Below are 13,749 nucleotides of genomic sequence, written 5' to 3' on the forward strand. Positions count from 1 at the left end.
CCGGAGACAATTCAGGACGCCCTAAAGGGCAGTCTCTACTTGCCCGACCTGTCGGGTGACCAGGCGGGCTCCGGAGAGTCCAGGGAAAGCCTGGACCACAGGCTCCAAATAAGGAGAAGCCAAGTGCATCTGTGTTGTCTTGCCTTTCCAATGAAAGGATTATTACTTTCACACATAACTTGTTTAAATCCTCTGCGAATGATATTCGGTAGGCTCATGTGTCAGAAGCTGTAGAGGTCAGCAGGGCTGAAGTACAAAGCCGCGTCCACTTAAAGTCGTGTTTTGCTCTCTCAATGCACAGGATACAGAAATGCACAGGGAAACAAAGTTCATTTACTTCCTTCACTCAGAACTCAAAGCCATTAGATCACTGAACAGAGACAAGCCCCTTAAGTACGACTGGCTTCTAGTCCCACCCCTCCACCCCCCACCCCATCCTTATCCTGAACTCATCTTAATACTAATGAGCGGTGGATTATCTTGGCTTCATTAAACACGGTCATCTCACGACACGACCGAGAAATCTGAACATTTTGTGGACGTCTTGGAAGTCTGAGCTTGGGCAAGTCTCAGGTCTAATGCTCCGCTGGAGGCTGAGACAGAGTTGTGTGAATTAGGCCAGAGTGAATTCAAGGCTAGGCTGGGAAGCTTCAGCAAGCGCCTGTGTCAAAAGAAAAATAAAAGGGGCTGCAGACACAGCTCTGCGGTAGAGTGTCTGCCTCTGTGCTAGGTTGGCAACTAAGCCAGGCAGATGTGGTTGTTTGAATTCCCCCTCCCTGTACTCTCTGTCCTCATCACCAGGGAGGACTTAGGTGAGGCCTCGCTGGAGGAAGTGTATCCCTATGGGCAGGTTTGAAAAGATTCAAGCTATTCCTAGTGTCTCTCTGCCTCGACTTGGGTTTGAGATGTGAGTGCTCAGGGCATCTCTGTGGCCATTATAGACTCAGACCCTCTGTATCTAAGTTCAATTAAATGCTTTATTTTACAGGTTGCCTTGGTCATGATGTTTTATCACAGCAGGAGGAAAGTAACTAAAGTAACAAGCATCTTCAAATATGTTTGCTTTAATGTGTCACAAGTTGAGCATGCATCAGAGGCATTTCCACAAACTAAATTGCTATGGCTATGCTTTTGTCTGAAGACCTGTCTATCTCTGTCCCTTATATAAATTATCACCTTAAACTGGAATGGGTATGCTCCTTTATGAATATGTACGGGTTCCCTGAAGAAAAAAAAAAATCCCTCAGTGCTTCTGAGTTTGTGGAGAGCTTTGCTTTGGTAATGGCTCCCGAGCTCCTCCTCCCTGGTGCAGGTTGCAAATCTTTGTCTTTTACATCCCAGCTGTGCTTAGTTTGGCTTCACAATCCACAAGACAGGTACCCATTGCGTCATCACTTTTCAGGCACCTAGACTGGAATCACCCTGGACTCTTTCCCTCTTGTATCCTAGATACGATCCATGAATAAGTATCAGAATCGTCTTGACTCTCCAATCCCACTGGTCAGTCTTCACCTGGATAACTGCAGAGCCCCACCTACTCTCTCGGTATCTGTCTTGTCTCTCCCATGTATCCTCAATACAGTATTCAAACACAGTAGACTGTACCATAAATTCTCCACAAATCAGAGTAAACAAGGCAGCATCTCTCAAGGTCAGGGGCCACCTTGAATGCTTTACACATGGCTCCTTCCTTAACCTCCTTCCAATCTTTGCTTAAGCTCACTTACAGTGGAATTTTTCCTGGATGTTAAAAATGTCTTATGAGTTGAGCGCAGTGGTGCTGATCTGTGATCCCAGGAAGCTGGAGACTAACCTAGGCTGCACAGCAAGATGCTGCCCCAGATTTGATGCTCCCCAGAGCTGCAGGTAAGCTCAGTCCCAACCCTGTGTATTACCCTTCTTCAGCCAGTACTCAATCCCTAGCAGATACTGTTCTGCTTACCCACTACTCATTATCTTTATAGCCTACTCTCTACGTCTGAGAAGTAGAGGGACAGGAGCGCTTACCAGCCCTGTCACATCTCAGCTACTTCGAGCAGTTGCCGTCGTGTGATAGATTCACAACAACTTGTGAAAAAATGAATTAATGATGGAATGAAAAAACCTGTCAATAATATATACTTGTGGTAATAATCTACAACTTTGCTATTAATGACTCCTGTCTAAATTACAAAGCAGTTTCGTTTTAAATCACTTAGAAATGCAGTGAAATACCCCTTTCTTGTCAAACCATGATGTGCAGCTGTTGTCTATTACAGACCAAGATGCTGTGCATGCTTTGTGAACTGCTAGGAGTCCCTGACCTCAGGCATGCTGCAAGTGCACGCTGTGCACAGGCTGAGCCACATACCTACCACAGAAGCTCCCTAAGGGACTATTGGTATACACCATGCCTGGGTGAGTTGCAAGTCTTTCAGGGTTGCCCTCCTTGCTATTAGCAAGCTCCTGCAAATGTGTTTAAGGTCTGAGTAGCACCTTTTTATGACCTTACTTGACCCCTTAATATATGAAATGTCAAAGCAGCTTGGGATGCACAGTGACACCACCTTAAAAACAAAAACGGGGTGCTGGAGAGATGGCTCAGTGGTTAAGAGCACTGACTGCTCTTCCAGAGGTCCTGAGTTCAATTCCCAGCAACCACATGGTGGCTCACAACCATCTGTAATGGGATCTGATACCCTCTTCTGGGGTATCTGAAGACAGCAACAGTGTACTCATATAAATAAAAGCAGAAGAAAAATAAAGCATAGTCTGGTTGATTTTGCAATATGAACAACGAACTCTAAAATTATATTAAAAAAAATCTACGTAGGGGACAAAGGAGTGCCCCCACCTCTGCCACGATTGCAGGGCCCTGTCGGGGCCTCGGTTGCCGAGGGACTTTGAATATGTGGGAATCACCCTCAGAGAAAAGCTTGGAGGAAGGACTGCCCTTTTGGCTTTGTGACTGTCCCAACAAAGCACCCTGATGGCATGATGAACCCAATGAACAGGAGTGCACCATCCCTGGAAAGAAGAGGACTCCTTGGGAAGGCGGTTTGAGCTTGTTCAAACTATGGAAGCTTTTCAAAGATGAAACTTTTCAAAGATGACTATCCGTCCTCACCACCCGAATGTAAATGCGAGCCACCACTGTTTCACCTGAACGTGTGTCCTTCCTTCTGGCACAGTGTGCCTCCATCCTGAGAAGAACAGGCCTGGAGGCCAGCTATCATGATCAAACAGATCTTATTAGGAATACAAGACCTTCTAAATGAACCAAGCATTCAAGACCCAGCTCAAGCCTATACAATATACTGCCAAAACAGTGAGGTAGGAGAAAAGGGTTCGAGCACAAGCGAAGACGTTTGCTCCCTCAAAAGCAGCGGCCCCGGGCTCCATGACAAGGAAAGGATTGGCTTGGCAAGAACTAGTTTACAACCTTTTGCAGATCTAAGTCGCTCAGTACAGTTACTAGTCGCCTGGGAGGGTTGAGCAGGTGCCAGTTTTCACTTCCGTCACCAGCATATTCAGTCTCTCGTACTTTTGATTATTGAGTAAAACGTGTTTAATATTGATGTCGGTATTTCAACTGCTATAAAATGATAAACGTGTACTTGGTAAGCCCCTAGAAGCTAGTTTCTTCAAGTTGCGCTCTGCCTCTGGCCTCCAGCTGCCTCTACGACAGAACCACACTGTCCCTCCTTCCCTACCCTTGTCCTTCTCAGAAACCTGGGCTGTTGCTTATGAGCCTCAGATCCAAAGTTGGCCAGCGTCTCCACTCTGCTCTTCCTCTGTGTTGCTGTTGAGTAAATGAACTGTTTACTCATCAAAGAAAAACCAGAGCTACTCAGAAAGTAGGAGAATAAGCTGATGGCAGAGGACATCTCTCTAGTTCCTCCAGGAGAGCCCGAGGAAGAAACATGAAAAGACGGGAAATTTGATTTCATACTAAAGTATCTAAGGGACAAAATTCAAGCCACGCCTTTCCGTCCAACCGGAAAGGAAAGCTTCCTATTTAGAAGTTTGTTGCATGGTCTTTCTGAGGCAGTTTCACCACAGGGTGGTCCTCCTGCCCAGACTGTGCTGGAATCATAGGCATGCCCGGCTAGAGAAATGTATTTGATATCGACAAATTATGTCTCAAAAATTTTATATGACATTTCTGCCCAAATGGCATGAAACCTACACGTCAAGGTAATATGAGATGGTTCTTCCACTGACGTAAGGTTTTTACTCTCAATGAAGCCTCAACCCTTAAGAACTAAATATGCCATCCTAGATGAGACTCAATGAAGAACTAGACAGTCCACACGAAGCGGAACTTTTAAGGAGTTGAGAATTATTCCTGCGTAGACTAGACTTTAACATTATTTCTTTGAAAGTATATTTATGAAAAAAATCAGAAAACAATAAAAAAGGTTTGCATGAATATAAAAATAACTTAAAATAAGTTTAATTTTATGTATATACTTTGATATATCCAAATCATACAAAAGTCTGAAAGGGATAGAAAAGGTTTCATTTCAGTTGCTTTAAAGATGTTTTTATTGTAGCAATGAGTGGCTCTCACCAGAGTGAGCATACAGCTGCATGACAGCACACAGAACCTTGCTGACTTGAATCTGTTCTGTTATCAGTTTCCATACTGTCTTCTAAAACCATATGCAGTGCTCTCCAAGGTACATTATACATCCAGGTCACACAACACACAATGTCTGGAAAACTGAGTTATGGCACCTTTTATTTATATTCATTTTCATTCCTAAAAAAATAAAACAGAGCCATTTGTAAAGCACAGGAAAAGTTGCAACGCTAAGGAAAGGCAGAAGTTTACACAGACCTTCCTTCTAGAAAATGACTGTGACCTAAACACATGGATTCCAAGCCGGCTGGAGGAGCGTGACCCACCGTCAGAACACACTTCATGTCTCCACTGTGTGCACTCTGCCCTTCCATTTCTTACAACAGCACAAATACAAAGCAAATACGAGATTCTGAACATAGAAAAGAATAAAACACGCTTTGATACATTTATCCTAGTAGATTTCTGGTCTCTTTTAGAAAACAAAGTCAAGAATTCATTTTCCTGAGTCTCTTCAAGGCCACTTGATGTTGTGTGGTAATATCTTTAATTACATTTCCTCAAGACTTCTTCTAATAGCTTCTTCTAATTCCACATCTGCATTTAAGAAAAAAAAAAACAAAAAACAAAAAAAAAAAAAACAAGACTTTAAAACAGGGCAGACAGCAGACATCTAATCATGTGCTGAGTTTTGTTAACACATTTCTTTCCAAGTAGCAAACTTACAATGGCATAGAGTCCCAAATAAAGTCTCAGTGTTGTGAAATAGCACTTACACGTTACTTCACCACTGATCAATACCTTTATTTTCTAACAGACTCAGGATGATACATATAAGAAACACGAACAGCGGGGTGGTGGACAGCTCAGGGGTTAGGGCACTGGATACCAAGCCTGGTGAGCAGAGTTCAAATTTATGGACCCACATGGTAGGAGAAAAGTAACTGCCCCAAACTGTCCGCTGGCCTCCGCTGGCACACAGTGGCATACATAGATACATGCTAAAGAAACAGAATCCAGATGTGATGGCACAAGCCATCGACACCAGCACCTGAGAGGCAGAGGCAGGTGGATTCTGTGAGACTAGCAGCCAGGGCTACAACAGTGAGACATCTGTCACCTAGTGGCAGTGGTGTTGGAGGCAATGACAAAGAGCAAGCCAATAAAAACAGGCAGATCTCCTGAGTTTAGGGCAAACCTGGTTATATAGCGTGTCCCAGGCTAGTCAAGGCTACATTGGTCTTAAAACACTAAAAACAAACAAACAAACAAACAAACAAACAAACAAGGGGGGTGAAGGGAGATAATGAGGGAGGGAGATAGAAACAGCAAGGTAATACTATGAAATGACTATAGAACTTACTTTCTATTTGTCACCCATACTTCAATAAAGCTCAGGGAAAATTAGCTTGGGTTTGTAGCATCTAAGGCAGAATGAAGCTCTCTGCTACATAGCATCTAAGAAGTGTGTGTGTGTGTGTGACACTAATAGACACTAACTAAATGCATAGCATACACCAGGAACAAGAGTACAGTACTAGAAGCAGGGAGATGACTCGGTGAGCAATGTGACTGTCACAGGAGTGAGGATGTGAGATCACATCCCCACAACTATAGCGAGTGAGGGCATGGTGGGATGAGCTGCAGCCCCAGCATTGGGAGGCAGACAGAATGATAGTGTGGCTTAAGGGGCAAGTTCAGTGTAGATTCAGCGAGACACCCTGTCTCAAAAACAAGCATTAACAAAAGAACGTGGGATAGTAACCTCTGGCTTTCACACATGTACACACAGGAACACACACACACACACCACACCACACCATATCACACGAACACACACACAGAAGCATCCCTGGGTCACACACAGGTCTTTCCCTGTGTCCCCACAGGCTCTTAGGCTGATATCAGGAGGGTGGGATGTCATGGCTTTTCTGAGGCTCACACTTACTGTAAGAGTGTGGTTTTACTGATACAGAGCAAAGCGACAGAAAAATGGCTACATCCACAGAACCAAGCATATATGGGCAACTGAATACAGCAAAGCTGACTAGGAAAATTCTGTTTCAGTCAGTCACCTAGTAGGGATTTATCTCTACTCACGAGATCATGGTAAAGATCAGTAACAGAAGTAAACCAACACTTTTTATCAGTCAAAAGATGCCATTAGCTCTGCAGAGGACAAGACAGCAGGATAGCTGCCAGAGCGTGGGAGTTTGAGGTCAGCCTGCATGGTACACTGTAGTCCTGTCACAAAGCCAAGAGGCTGGGGAGAAGGGTGCTTGGCGATTAGGAGTTTATGTTGCTCTTTCAAAGGACCTGACCATGATTGCCAGTACCCACACGGTTCTAGGGGACCCGACACTCTTGACTTTCAGATGATGGACATATATAAACTAAACCTTAAAACAACAAAGCAAAACAAGAAAATGGAGGCAGACCACGTGGCACCATTCAATGACCAAAAAACTAAGCGGAGTCTAGTGGGAGAGAATGCCTGTCACCCACAAGATTAGTGCCCAGAAAAACCAGGGAGGGCTGTATTTAACCCATAAATGTCAAGTTGATCCCATTAGAAAAAGATACTCAAAAGGGCATCCTGAAAGACAGTATGAATGTAGTTAGGACACATCTCTCACTGCCCAGGAAGCTCGAGGCCCTGGGTCTGAGAGGTAGCCCTGCATCCAGCACATAGCTTTCTCACTGGTGAAGAAGAAAAAGACTGTATGACTGCGAGTGGTGACTCGTGCCTGTTATCCCACTCAGGAGACTGAGGCAGGGCTGCCATAGGTTCAAAGCCGGCCTGGATAACAACCTAAGTTCCAGACTTGCCTAGACTACAGCCTGAGACTGTCTCAAAACAAAAACAAAAACAAACACATCTCTTTGATGATTGATTAATCAGTGGGTTAAGAATGGCAGAAACAGGACATGTCATAATTAGTAACAACTAACACCACCACACTGGAAAATATTTTATTAATACGTCAAGTTCAACTTCAGCAATTCCCGCCCTATGTTCATATTCCCAGAACACACACACACACACACACACACCAAGAGTCATGAATGGCCTGAAAGAGAACAGAGTGAATCACTTCTGTTAAAATATACAAAGAAATCAAATGTCAACAAAAAGTAGGCAGATGTGGTAGATACATAAAATACTGCACATTAAAAACAAACAAAAACAAAAACCCAGCATCCTAAACTACAGAGACTTTCAAAAACAATGTTGATTAAATATAACCAAATTGAAGGGTACTAGAAAAGCCCTGTAATGCCAGCATTCAAGAGGCTGAGGCAGGAGGATCTTATGTTTGAGAACAGCCTGTGGAATGAGACCCCATGGCAGACAATGAAAATACTACAATAAAAGGCTAGCAAAAGTACATACAGATAGACCCTGATCTACAATGAGCTTACAGAAATTAAAATCACCAACAGATGAAGCCACTTGGGCATGAAGGCTCATGCCTACATCCCCACGACTTAGGAAACTAAGGTGGGCAGGCTTGTCACAAATCTGTGCAACCTGGGCTACACAGTGATTTCTAAGATAGCCTGGGCCAAACAGAGTCTCTTAATACAGATTCTTCATAACATAAAAATTAAAAAAGGCAACAGAAAGCCAGGAAAGGGTAGAAACAAGACAAAGTTGGTGTTATCCCTGAAAGAAGAAAGCTGCAGACACAGGGTCAACGTCACAGTTTTACTGCTTTACTTTCTGGTCCATGTGTATGAGACGGCTGGACTCTGGAACTGCAGACATGGCCCACAATGAGGAGCACCCACTGCTCTTCCAGAGGACCCAGGTTCAATTCCCAACACCCTCAGGTCCAGTCCAGGGCATCTGAAACACTCTTCTAGCCTCTGCAGGCACCAGGCATGCATGTGGTGCCGAGACATACATGCAGGCAAAATACTAATATGCATAAGACAAAAGAAATTCAAAAGTCGGTCCCTGTAGCTGGAGTGCGGTCAGCCGCAGGAGAGTCCCAGGGCAGGCCCGGAGGGGCCAGTGGCCTGTCGTGGGCACCTGATGGTCTGAGTTTTGACTCCTAGAGTCCACACACACACACACACACACACACACACACACACACACACACACACACACACACACACCAGAGAGAAACCTGAAGGACGGAGGAAACGCAAGTGCGACTATGGAATAGGGAGGAAAGAGGACAGCAGGAGAACAGGAGAACACTGGGTTTTCCTGCCCCTCCCTCACTGACCATGCCCTGACTAGCAGTACTCTTAGGAAGGCAGCAGTCTCTGCTCTCAATGTGGGATCCTGGACCCAGATTTCAGAAAGAGCACAGCAGACCTTACAAATTAGTTTGTCTATTTTAATCCACGGCTACCTGAAACATTAATGAAATGCAGCCGGCCATCTACTTCCCCTAACTTAGAACCGTCTCAGAAGAAAACATACAGCATGCTCTGTGGGGCAGAGGGGGGTGATGTAAGCCTGAAATAATAACCCAACACAGGCTGCAACAGAATATGGTTTTTGCCCATGCAATCAACCATTAAACCCTGGGAGATAACTCAATAACAGGACCTCTCTGGAAAGTTGGACACCTAAAGTGTCTGGGGTAAGGAGGATTTATAAAGCCATCCTTGTGCTTTATAAATGTGCTTGACAGGACTTATAAATGTAAGTCCAGAAAGCACATGAAGAAACTTTCACCACTAACTTCCCTTCAGGCTTGACACATGCCTGGATGGCTACAGGGGTATAACAGAGTCATCTGCAAAGACGGGCTTTAGGTTTCTGGAATTCGGGAAAATTTCTATCAAAAACTAGTCAAAAAAACCCAAAAAACAAAAAACTCAACATTAGGAATATAGTTTTTCCAAAACTAGTTTATAAGAATTAAGTGATTAACTGCTTATTCTGTCTGTATCCAGAATGGACGGGGTAACATGATTTCCAGAGACGTCATTATATCACTCCAGCACCACTTCAACAAGAAAAAGAATAAAAATACAAGGGCTGGAGAGATGGCTCAGCAGTTAAGAGCACTGACTGCTCTCCCAGAGGTCCTGAGTTTAAATCCCAGCAACCACATGGTGGCTCACAGCCATCTGTAATGAGATCCGATGCCCTCTTCTGGTGTGTCTGAAGACAGTTATAGTGTACTCACATAAAATTAACAACAAACAAACAAACAAAAAACCCCACCAAACACACAAATACAAAAGCAAGCAGGTGAAAGGTCTGCCCATTATTATACAGCCTCTAACGAAGGTAACCTGGCTGGATTCAGTGTTTGCACAGCCATAACATGTTATGTGGCTGCCTGGGTGGTTCATGGAGAGCAACCCAAAGGAGGGAACAGCTCAGTTCACCTAACAAGGCAAAAGCAAAAGCCACAAGCAAATGTCCCTGCCTTTAACACCATCTGTCAAATGCAGTGTTGGTAAAGATGAATGCATCAGTCTAAGAGGATTCCTAAATTTTTTGAGTTTGTCTCAAACAGGTTGTGGTAATTATCTAGTAGCAGAGAGACAGGCCCTGGTGGATCTAATAAACGTTTAAGTTCTTATTGTAACTTAATCCATTCAACACGGAATTGTTGCTGTTGCTCATGCTATGCTAGGCTCTGGTGAAATTACCTGTGTATGTATGTGTTACCTATGGTTACCTGTCATCTCAGCTACTAGGGAGGCTGAGGCAGGAAGACTGAGTTCAAGGTTGCCTAAACAGTATGAAAGATAACCATCTCAGCAAAATGAGACAAAAACAGAACCAGTAAATCAAACAGAAGTGACATTTTAGCTATTTATTGTGTAGTGTATCAGTTCTCAACCTGTGGATCATGGCCAGTGTGGATGCCAAACGACCCTTTCTCAGGGGTTGCTAAGACCATCAGGAAGCAGGTCTTCACATCATGATTCGTAAGAGTAGCAAAACTACAGCTAAGAAGTAGCAGGAAAATCGTCTTACAGTCGGGGTCATCACAACATGAAGAATCATATTAAAGGGTGGCAGCTCTAGGAAAGGTGAGAACCACTGGTGGAGAGGAAAAGGAAGCAAAGGTGATTAGAGGAAAAGTGGAGGGATCGTATCCCTCCCTGCCTTGGCAGAGGACTCTGTGGGTTGAAAGCTGGACAGAAGGCATCGTCTGGAAATAAACAAATCATAATGCCTCACCCCTCTGATTGTCTATGGACATAATGCTGGCATTTCAAATTCACTGGTAAAAAAATTTAGGGGCTGGGGATTTAGCTCAGTGGTAGAGCGCTTACCTAGGAAGCGCAAGGCCCTGGGTTCGGTCCCCAGCTCCGAAAAAAAAGAACCAAAAAAAAAAATTTAAGGGATCTTCTTTGGTTCTTTGATTTGTAATGTTTGAGACATGGTCTCATGTAACCCAGATTACCTTCCAGATTACAAGATAGCCAAAGATGACCTTAAATGTCTCATTTCTCTCTGTTAACCTCCAAATATGGTTTTATGCAGTACACTGGGCAAGCACTTTACCAACTGAGCTATGTCCCCAACACATTACCTGAATTTTTAATAACAGTTCTTTCCCTAAACTAAAAACCACAAAAGCATTCAATATCCTAACTATAAAATGGATTGTAAAACAACAAAAGGGGAGAGGCTCTGAAATATACCAGTTGCACACAATGCAGATTGACCAGAGTAGCCAGAAACTCACAAAACTCCAGCATCTCAGTATGTATCTAGTTAAAATTCAGTTTTGACTGAAATAGACTTAGTCATAGTTTTTGAATAAAGGTTGCAAAAACCTGCTACTTTGTCCCAGCCTTCAACAAGTAGGTTTGCTTTTCAAACATCTTATGGAAGGAAGCATTTTTAAAGGAAGGAATACTGAGACAGTGAAGGCATAGGAAGTTAAAGACGGACAACACACACTCGGGGTGGCAGGGGTGCGTTCTTACCCTCCGTGGCCCTGAGCTCCTCTACTGGAGAGCCTTTCACCCCCATGCTGTCATCGCTGTCACACTCTGTAAGAGAGAAATGCACAGACAGCTCTGAAAATATGTGGCTTCAAACTCATAGCAATTCTCCTGCCTCAAGGTTCACCACCATGCTTGGCTAAACAGTAGTATCTTCAAAGATTTTACTCAGTAGTGTCCCATTGCTAGCCCAGCAGAGCCTGCTGTTAATGCTTATATTTTCACACCAGAGGCACTCATCTCTGTAAAGAGCAATTAAAAGCTTCAATTGACAATGGCAACACAGACCATAAAGTCATGGTGTCAAAATGGCTTTTATAACGAACCCCAAGTTTCTATAAACTGCTACGATTGACCAAGTATTGAGAGAAAAAAAAATTATAACCAGTGACCTTGTCATTAATTCGGCTAATCACTCTTAATCAAAACTTAAATGAACATATATCAATGTGTCAACATACAACAATGTTAGAAAGACATGCATAACACACAAATATATCATAGTGACTAAATTAAAGTCAAAATATAACTAAATGTAACTGGTACTTGCCTCTGCAAAAACACAGAAAAACACCATAAATTAAGATTTACTCACAATTTGAGTAAAAATTAAATTAAATATAAACATATATTTCATTGTTTTTGTAGAAATTTATTTTGCTATTTAAACATACTCCTTCAAATACTTTGAGTGATGTCTTAGAGAAACATTTTATTAAGTTTTAAAAACAAAATCCAGCCTCTAGAGTACAGACATTAAAAACAGAGCTATGAGACTTCTCAGCTGCTAAGGACACTTGCCACTGTGGCTGAGCACAGGCTCTGTTCCCACACTGTGAAGTCTAGGTCAGCCAAGAGAACATGCTCTCACTGAGCCCAGCGCTTCACCTCTTTTTGGAGGTCCGAATGAGCAGAACTATGAGTCTGAGCAAGTGCAGCATGCACTGGGCTGCAGCGCACGCTCTTGTCTCAACCATCCGGTCCACGCAAACTGAGGAAATCATTAACGTCCTTCTTCTCCCCTCAGTCCTCTCTAGAGAATTAACTGTACTGTAAAGACTTGGAAGCAAGAGGCAGATTGGCCATCTGCCTTAACTTCAAAAATTGTTTAAGTAATGCCTATTTTACAGGCATGGTACTGCCTCAACTGTCTCCATGCTCAAGCACAGGGGAACTTCCATGTCCACTTTCTAAGATGGATTTCAGTCTCTGTGACTTTGGCTCCAGAGACCCAAATTACACTTAACACTTGGATCTCACTCTTTGTTGTAAGCCATAACCAAATGCATACGGCAAAGTCTTAGGTCCGGCCACATTGCAGACTGTTTATGAAATATCTAACAATTATCTGTGGCAAATTCTTTCTCATTGCTTCTCATTTTCAAAGGAGGACACTGGTCCACACAGAGTGGAGGTGAGGGGGATGGCCGGCCAGCCAGGGTTGCTCTGAACTTCTCAGAGCTATAGGCTACGTACATACAACCTGAGATGCCTGGCAGAGCTGAATTTAATGGCTCAACATGGACCCTAGGGTGCTAACCATGACAACTGCTTTCCCTGACTGTGTTCAGTACCAGGTTTACTTTATTTTTGAGGCACTAGAACGCTCACAACTAATTTCTATCTTCTGACCAAAATAAATAAAAATTCCTAAATATTGCTTCAAAAAAGAAAATCTAATACGTACCTTTATGTAAATAAAGTGCAGCATCTTTGCTCCCAAGCAAAATAAATCTCCTCCTCACTTTTAAAACACATGGCTCGAGCCAGCAACTTAAGCGTGCACGTGGGTGAGCGGGGCACCTACCTCTACACCTCGGCCTCTGGCTTGTAACAAGCAGTACGGACTGAGGAAAGGAAGGCAGACGCCGCAGGTAGGTTACCCAATCTTCCTAAAGCACGGCTTCCTCGCCCCTCAGGACTTTAGTCCAGTACAGCTAACCCACAGCACAGCAGAGAGGACTGAAAGGCACGTTATCTAAACGTGTCTAAGCTTTAAATATTTGAACACGATATAAAAAATTATAACATGTTGGTTGTAAAGCAGCATGCCCTCAATACAAGCCATTTTACTGAAAATGTAGGTGACAAGTGTTACATTCACCTCTGAAGCATGGAACCTGCATTTCTGAATAAAACATAAAGGGACTAGATGGGCCTGTGGGGCGCACCTGATTCAGTGCATGAAAATAAAAATTACAGAGTGACGATAATCCTCAGAACCGAGGCATGGTACAAATAGGAAAGAA

At 43.4% G+C, this 13,749-nt stretch overlaps 1 protein-coding gene and 1 pseudogene across 7 annotated transcripts in view; one reads left to right on the forward strand and one right to left on the reverse strand.

Annotated features, from left to right (window-relative positions):
• The first annotated feature begins 1,458 nt into the window (after positions 1-1,458).
• Positions 1,459-3,436, forward strand: Ube2i-ps5 (ubiquitin-conjugating enzyme E2I, pseudogene 5; annotated as a pseudogene).
• Positions 3,437-4,509: 1,073 nt separating this feature from the next.
• Positions 4,510-13,749, reverse strand: part of Zfp451 (zinc finger protein 451) — a 55,206-nt gene continuing 45,966 nt past the window's right edge. For all 7 annotated transcript variants that reach the window (XR_015628620.1, XR_015628621.1, XR_015628622.1 and 4 more), the window contains 2 exons: positions 11,483-11,548; positions 4,510-5,161 (listed from right to left, as the gene is read on the reverse strand). Coding sequence is in view for 4 of the 7 variants with exons in the window: in NM_001033705.2 (NP_001028877.2) it covers positions 5,115-5,161; positions 11,483-11,548 (113 nt within the window). In the remaining 3 variants the exon portion in view is untranslated. The remainder of the gene's footprint in view (positions 5,162-11,482; positions 11,549-13,749) is intronic.

This window comes from Rattus norvegicus, chromosome 9 (genome assembly GCF_021556685.1).
Source record: "Rattus norvegicus strain SHRSP/BbbUtx chromosome 9, alternate assembly SHRSP_T2T, whole genome shotgun sequence".
Lineage (NCBI taxonomy): Eukaryota > Metazoa > Chordata > Mammalia > Rodentia > Muridae > Rattus > Rattus norvegicus.